This window comes from Octopus bimaculoides, chromosome 5 (genome assembly GCF_001194135.2).
Source record: "Octopus bimaculoides isolate UCB-OBI-ISO-001 chromosome 5, ASM119413v2, whole genome shotgun sequence".
Lineage (NCBI taxonomy): Eukaryota > Metazoa > Mollusca > Cephalopoda > Octopoda > Octopodidae > Octopus > Octopus bimaculoides.
In genome coordinates this window covers 17,724,339-17,732,754 of record NC_068985.1, presented here as the reverse complement: position 1 = coordinate 17,732,754, position 8,416 = coordinate 17,724,339, and the positions used below count along the sequence as shown (strand labels likewise).

At 34.3% G+C, this 8,416-nt stretch overlaps 1 protein-coding gene across 1 annotated transcript in view; it reads left to right on the top strand.

Annotated features, from left to right (window-relative positions):
• Positions 1-8,380, top strand: part of LOC106868397 (peroxisome proliferator-activated receptor gamma) — an 86,011-nt gene extending 77,631 nt beyond the window's left edge. The window contains exons 3-7 of the mRNA XM_052968019.1: positions 43-52; positions 2,107-2,345; positions 3,840-4,068; positions 5,764-5,988; positions 6,502-8,380. Coding sequence (XP_052823979.1) covers positions 43-52; positions 2,107-2,345; positions 3,840-4,068; positions 5,764-5,988; positions 6,502-6,743 — 945 coding nt within the window. The 3' untranslated portion in view covers positions 6,744-8,380. The remainder of the gene's footprint in view (positions 1-42; positions 53-2,106; positions 2,346-3,839; positions 4,069-5,763; positions 5,989-6,501) is intronic.
• The last annotated feature ends 36 nt before the right edge of the window (positions 8,381-8,416 follow it).

Genomic DNA, 8,416 nt, shown 5'->3' with positions numbered 1-8,416 from the left:
AGTTTACTGTACTGTTTTTACCTCTTTAATCTTTTTGAACAGTGTCTTTCAAGTGAGAAGTACTGTTAGTATAAAAGAATGTTTTCTGAATAGTTACTTAGTTTTTGAAATGGTGATAGTTATTTTCAAAAATAAAGTGAAATATATACTTTCCTCACAATTGGAGCATATTTTGTATAATCTGTTGCTCCTAAGTGAGGAACCTAGAATGGACCATTCAAAAAAAAAAAAAAAACACTGTTCTAAACTCCATTGTAAAGTCTTTTCCTGGAAACTTTGCATTTTTCTTTCAAAGAAATTAGAATCAAGAATATTCTAAGTAATTTAACACTGTCTGAATGAATTCAGCCAAAGAGTATTGCTTTCATTCATTTATTATATTCATAACATGAGCTATGTCTTTACATTCAATCCACACTCATTGAAAATCTTAAATCTTTAGCCTCCCACTTCCTGCCATGTCATGCCTTCCTTTTGTACCATTATAATAAGTTTCTACTCTTCAGAAAGCATTTTCTAATTAATTACCAAATGCAATGAATTATCTTTCAAGTTAGACAAGCTTCATGTAGACAATGTAGGCTTCATTCTGGGCTGCTAAACATCTGGAACCAATTAAGAATTCTTTGTACAAAGCATGTCTTCTGTTTTCATGTCATGCTATTTTAAGACATGTTTTAAGACAAGTACAAATGCTTCTTTTCTAAGAAATTCCAACAGGCAAAAATTTGCTTAAAATGTTTGTGGAACACCATTTAACAACTTCTCTAGAAGTGATCATGGTTATAACTGTTATCAACTTCATTTTAGTTCATCTTCTTTTAATCTTTTGCGATATTACCTTAGCTTAGCTTACATTGGCATTCCTTAATAAACTTTCCCAACTGTATTTTTGATGTATATAATATAGACACATGTATGGCTTTAGATAGGTGCATGTGTGGTTTTATGGGTGCAGAGGTGGCTATGTGGTTGAGAAACTTACTCCCCCATCAACTGTGTGATCTTGGGTTCAGTCTCACTGCATGGCACCTAGGATAGGTATCTTCTACTAAGACCCCAGGCCAATTAAAACTTTGTGAATGGGCTTGGTAGACAGAAACTGAAAGAAGCCTGTTGTATGTATGTATGTTTCTTCTATTTTTTAATTATTATAAATCTTCCACTGAGGAGGGAGCTGGTTTCCAACAAAGATACAAGGCTCCATCTTTGGGATGTAGTTAACACAGACAAATTCACATTTGGAACTTGAGAAAGGTCATGCATATTTTTACTGTTCCACTCACAGATTTCACTTGTAATGTACGAATTAGCCAAACGATTTCTCTTTCTGAAGATCCCATTTTATTCAGATTCTCCTTTAAGCATTTACTAACAATATACCTAGTGCTCCAATTATTATTGGTATGGATCTGACCAGTTTGAAGATAAAACAAGTAGATTATTTAAGCTAGATATGGCCAGTATAAATTCTAAAGGATTAAACATTTTTTACTTGGTGGCAAAATTTTCACCACACTGACTGCATCCTTGTCACTGACATGGTTCTATTACAGTGGAACTGCATGTGTTGAGGTTGCAGTTGGTGCAACAAAAGTTTTGATACCACATAAATGCTTAAGGAAAGTTAACAGTTTCTGTATCATCATCATTTAACGTCTGTTGTCCATGCTGGCATGGGTTGGACAGTTTGAACAGGGCTGATAAGCTGAGAGGCTGCATTTGACTCCAGTCTGATTTGGCATGCTTTCTATGGCTGGATGCCCTTCCTAACGCCAACCACTCAGAGTGTAATGGGTGCTTTTACATGCCACCGGTACAGGTGCCAGTTACGTCACACCAGCATCGGCCACATTGCCTCCATGAGGCCCAACACTCGAATTATGCTTTTTACGGGCCACCAGCACAGGTGCCAGTTATGTGACACTAGCATCGGCCACATTGCCTCCATCAGGCAATGTTTGTTTTTGAATAGTTAATGTGTCTTTTATGTTGAAATTTATATTATATTTACCATTAATACTTCCCATTGTATCATCTGATTTTAGATTGAGTTGAGATAATTAACTAGAATATGTAATTTGAAGAAAAATAATTAATAAAGAGTTTTCTTTTCTCTGTTTGAATTTTTAGCTATTAAAACAGGACGTTACACTTTAGAGAAAAGAACTAAGGATATTCAAGAAGTAAAACGTCTGCAGAAAGCTGAAATTTCTCCACCTCTTGGCAACTCAGATGAAGATCTTGAAGAACTCATTGCAATCATTACAAAAGCCCATGACATCTATGGACAGGAATGTGTTTTTGATGAAGAGGAAATAAAAAGACGACAGCGAATTTATTATGTAAGTTGTTATATTTTATCATGTAGTCATTGGGTTCAATCTCACTACTTGGCACCTTGGGCAAGCGTCTACTGCTATAGCTCCAGGTTGACCAAAGTCTTGTGAGTAGTTTTTGTTGATAGAAACTGATAGAAGCCCATAGTGTGTGCGGGTGTGTCCATCATTATCTAAACATTAAGTGATGGTTATAAATGAGCATTACTGTCATTTTCAGTCTTCCTGGTGTGTTTTTTTATTTTTCTAGTCCTCTATGAAAACTGTGTCTGGCCATGGCGAAATATTACCTTGCTTGCAAACAGGTAAGGGTTAACGACAGGAAAGGTATTCAGTCGTAGAAAATCTGCTTCAACAAATTCCATCTAATCTGTAAAAGCATAAAGAAGTGGATACTAAATGATGAACATACATAAAGGGCACAAAGGAATTTCTGTTAGGCACTGCCAAAAAGACCACCACACTAAACAGCCTCAAAGGTTTAAAAAGTACAGGCTCAGAGTTTTGGGGCAAGCGTTGCCACTTTGACAAGTTTCTGTTGAAATTCTGGAAGCTTATGTCACTACGAGACTACGGTGCAAGCAGGAATCCTAAGCTTATTTACAGACCTTGTAACCTGGATTGAAGCCTACTTTCAATGTAGCCACGTCCTTTAGTGACCCTTATATTTACTACATGTATTAACACATATAGAACTTCCTGTGTCATCCCGATATATCTTTCATCCTTTTTATGCGCCCATTTCCACACCCCACCTTGCCCTTTGCTTAACAGTTTCTTTCCGAGAAATTAGTAACTTTAGTAATTTTTTAATAGATTAGGTCTGAAATGATATTTGCCGATACAAGGGAAGTAACTCAGTAGTTGAAGCTAAATTATCTCCCTGTGATACCTACGACTGGAAGTTAATGGTTCCAAAATGGTCATACAAATCATCATCGTCGTTTTAACGTCTACTTTTCTATGCTTGCATGGGTCAGATGGAATTCGTCAAGGCAGAATTTCTAAAGCTGGATGCCCTTCCTGTCGCTAGCCTTCTGTTTCCAAGCATGGTAATATTTCCCCGTATCAAGACCGATAGAATAAGTACTAGGCTTACAAAGAATAAGTCCTGGGGTCGATATGCTCGACTAAAGGCGGTGCTCCAGCATGGCCACAGTCAAATGACTGAAACAAGTAAAAGAGTATAGGTACAAGCATGGCTGTGCAGTAAAGAAGTTTCTTCATTTGCTTTGCAAGCACATGGTTTGGGTTCAGTCCCACTGTGCAGCACTTTGATCAGTTAGCCCCAGGCTACTATACAGTGTGTGTTTGTGCATATTTAAGTTGGTCTGTACCTTATAAATGTATCAGGAATTCTTCAAATTCAAGACTGTCCATTTAGTTACACATCGAAAGTGTATAACTACAATGTCTAACTACTTGCAATTTTAGGTTATTTATGAATTTGCTTTTTTTCAATTGTAATTCATTGGGATTTTTTTTTTGACTCCTTTCTAGGAAGAATATAAACTGAAAGAGTCTGTGTTTGGTGAGTTACCAGCAATATCAAAAGAGGAATATCATTCATTCTACCATTCCACAGGCATCGACTTAGATAATCGACTCCATCTAATGGAAGTGTATGCCAAATCAATGGAAGAAAATGTTCGGCGTTTTGTAAATTTTTCTAAATCAATTCCATGTTTCCAGAATTTGACAATAAGTGATCAAAGCAGTCTCATCAAAGGTACGTTAGAAGTTTTTTTTTTTTTTTCAAGTTCATCTGTGGTAACTTTATCAGCAGCAAACACTCTGTTATAATTTTGAGAAATAATGTGGCAGAGGCTATATTTGCCATCATCATCTTTAATGTCCACTTTTCCATGCTTGCATGGGTCAAGCAGAATTTGTTGAGGCACATTTTCTACAGCTGTATACCCTTCCTGTCACCAACCATCACTTATTCCAAGTGAGGTAATCTATTGCCATGGAAGACAGAAAGCAAACGACACTGCTTGCATGTATGACAATGATGCTAATTGACAATCCTCACATGATGTCAAGACAAGGGCACGTGCACACACACATACACACACACACACACACACAAACACACACACACAATAAGCTTCTTTCAGCTTCCATCCATCAAATTCATTCACAAAGCATTAGTCAACCCATGTGTATTGCAGAAGACACCTGCCCAAGGTTCCACACAGTGGGACTGAACCCAAGACATGATTAGAAAGCACACTTTTTTGACCACAGCCACATGTGCCAATAAATAAGAAAAAACATTTTTTAATATATCAGATGATTCTTCGCAAATTGTATTTTGACTCCTAGTTTTCATCTTATATACAGATTCTCTCTCTCTCCCTCTCTCTCTCTCTCTATACACACACACACTCTCGGAGTGGTTGGCATTAGAAAGGGCATCCAGCTGTAGAAACTTGGCCAGATCAGATTGGAGCCTCATACAGCCCTCTGGCTTGCCAGTCCTCAGACAAGCTAACCAACCCCTGCCGGCATGGAAAGCAGACGTTAAATGATGATGATGATGATATATTGTCTGTAATAATTGCTTTAAACTTTGTTCTGCTGCTATTTTCAAGACAAAAGAACTTACAGCTGTATTTTGTTTTCAGTGTATATACAAGATTTATCTTTCATTTAAACAAATTTTATATCATTTGATTAATACTTTCTTTGTAAAAAGAATATATATAAAAAAAGCTTACCTGATGTAGTGCAGAGGTCATCATTTCATTTCCTTTTTCCTAAGCCATAAAAATATTGATGGTAGTAGAGTTCTGTCATTTTTCCTGCTAACTAAAACCTTTACCTTTACTAGGGTTGCTTTAACCCTTCAGTATTTAAAGTGGCCACATCCAGCCCAAATATTCTACCTATTTTATGTTCAAACTAGCCAAATCCAGCCTCTTACAACTACCCAACAATGACATTCTAAAAATAAACAATCACATCATTGAAATTTGAAAGCTGTGAGATAATGCATGACAAATTCAAAAGAATGAGAATAAATGAGCATTACATTTGACAGAGTAATCTGAATATTAAAGGGTTAATACCTTTTTGACTCTTGGTTTTGCTTCCACATTTGAAAGAAGTCTTCAGTAATTCTGCCAATGATTCAATATAAGAACTAAGTCATCAGCATACAGAAGTTCCCATGGACAGCCATTCTTAGTTTCTGTTATTTCTGAAGAGCTATAATAAACAGAAGAGAAGTTAATGCAGAATGAAACCCTGGTGTACACCTACTTGCATGTTAAATATCTTTGTAAAATAATCATTATCTCTCAGCATCTTTGTACATGGTCTGCATGGCTCTCACAAGCGATTCAATGTTGTTGGGCTTTTTTATGTGTTCCTTGTTTCATTTTAATTTTTATAATTTATCTTTTTATTTATATTTCAGCATCTCGATTTGAATTTTGGTATCTAGGCAATTTTAATATGATGAACCCAGTTTTAAAAGTAGCAATGGGACAGAATGGAGCTTGTTATCATTTTGAAGAAATATCACGAATATGGGACCGAGACTTTTTAGAAGCAGTATTTCATTTTAGTGAAGGATTACAGAAATTACATCTGGATTGTGATGAGATTGGTTTGATACAAGCTATCAGTATTATGTCAGTTGGTGAGTAAGAAATTCCCCAATTCTCCTTTTAAAAATAGACTTTCTATGTGTCTTGCTCAAGGCCACAATGCACCACCAGATATTGAACTCACAATCTTATGATCTTGAGCCAAATACCCTAAGCTACTTAGCCATGTGACTTCCCTCTTGTTTAAAATTCTATAAAAATGCATGCAACATCTGAATTACAATAAAGAAGAAGAAAAGTATATTTTCTTTAAGTGATCAACTCTGTCTCCTTTCAAGTACACACACACGTCGACTAATATAATAGTTTTCTGAGTTCAAATTCCGCCGAGGTTGACTTTGCCTTTCATCCTTTCGGGGTTGATAAATTAAGTACCAGTTGCATACTGGGATTCGAGCTAATCGACTAGCCTCCTCCCCAAAGATTTTGAGCCTTGTACCTAGAGTAGAAAAGAATATGATAGTTTTAATTTATTCAATCTATAATTGACTTTGTCTTAATTCTATTAGTTTTTAATTGCATTCTATTCCCTTTTTTTTTTACAGATAGATGCACTCTTGAGGAACCAAAGAAAGTTGAAGAAATTCAGCTGAAATTAGTCAATTGTCTCGATTACTTTTTGACTCAAAGAGATCCTACAAGTAAACAACGCCTTGCAAAGATCTTTGATCGTCTTATGTCATTGCGAACTCTTACGGAATGGAATGTTAAGCTCATACATTCAATGAAGGTGGAATGGGCTGTTTTTAGAGAAAATCCGCTTCTTTATGAAATTATGACAATATGACCTTGATCTTCTGTTGCTATTTTCTAATCGGAAGCTAAACCCTGTTTGAAACAGGTCTTAAAATACTTTTTACCAGACATTTATTGATATTTTTATCTAAAATTTCATTACCAAAATTTCAACATTTCTTTCATAAAAAAGACTTCATATTGCACTAAAAAAAGTGTTTATTTGATACCATGCAACTTATAAGAAATGTGCTCAGTTGTATGGATTATATTTCATTATAAATTTATTTCAAATGATTTATACTGGATCAGAAAGTGTCTAACAAATTCGAAATAGGTTGCATGCTTCCTATTCTTCAAGTGATATGCAGTTATAACATATGCATGTATGCATGACTGTTAATTTGTTTGTTTATGTGTCTGAGAACATATACATACTTATGTATATGTGTGCGTGTGTCTGTTTTGTTTTTAAATCTAATTTAAATGAAAAAGTTGAATTTCTACAAAACGATGTAAAAGGAATGATGGCTAAGTTAATATACTTTTTTTTTTTAAATCTGTTTTAAAATCCAAGATTTAGCCTTCATGTTAAAGATAAAAGGTAATTATAAATCCTCAAAATATTTAGTGGAAGAAACTAAATTGTGATATTAGAAATATTTCATTGCAGAATTTCATTGTTTTATTTTTTTTTTATTTTTCTTTGCTTCCATATCACATGAGTTTACAATTAAAAAAAAATCACAAGCATATTTGACTACAAAGTACCAACTGCTGGCTGGTTCTTTTGGGGAGTATGATAACAATAACCATTGAATTGTTTTAATTTGAAATCTGTGTAATTCTCTACTTGTGGATATCTGATAGTGTGAATACACTGTTTACCATTGAGTACCTGAAGAATGGAACCAGATATGTGGTTCTTGAACCAATAATTGCTCAGTATGTTCAAGACATAATGTCATATATTCTGTTGCATTGTGAAGATGGTTATCTAAATTCATTTGAATCTGGATCTTGTATATGGAAGAAGAAAAAGAAACTTTTTTTGGAGAACTTAGTACATTGAATATTACTTAATAACTTGACAGTAATTTTGCAGACCTAAATTTAATGACTTACTGTTAAGATATATATATATGTCTATATTTTTTGTTATTACACACATAGTTTGTTGGCATATATATTATTTGCATGGAGCTAAATCAAACTGTTTTATATGATAATATATGTAACTCCTATGTCGAATGTCGTTTTCTTTCATTTGTCCACTCCCTCATGTGCGTGTGTGTATATATATATATATTAGGAATATTTTTATGTATTAAGATAAAGAAAAGAGACTTGGTTCCATTCCAGTTGATTATGATAAATTAATTAGCTTCTAGTCTGAAATTGAAGTGGTTACAAAATGGACTAATAGTGTAGGAATTAGTTCTTTTTAATGAAGTTCATGACTTAAGCTTTGTGATTTTTTTTTTTTCCGACTTATGGTGGTGCTACTGTCCTTAAGAAAAGTGTAAAAGTTTCCATTTTCTTCCACATCATCAATTCATGTGAAATTTATTAAAAAAATATATATTATTGAATTTTCATTAAGGCTATTTAAAAACTTCATTTATTACCAGTGCTCAAGTTTATAGCCAACCCTTGTCAACTCTATAGATTTAATTTACTTGTGTTAAATTCATAAAAATATTTCCTTCATTTTCCAAGTAATTT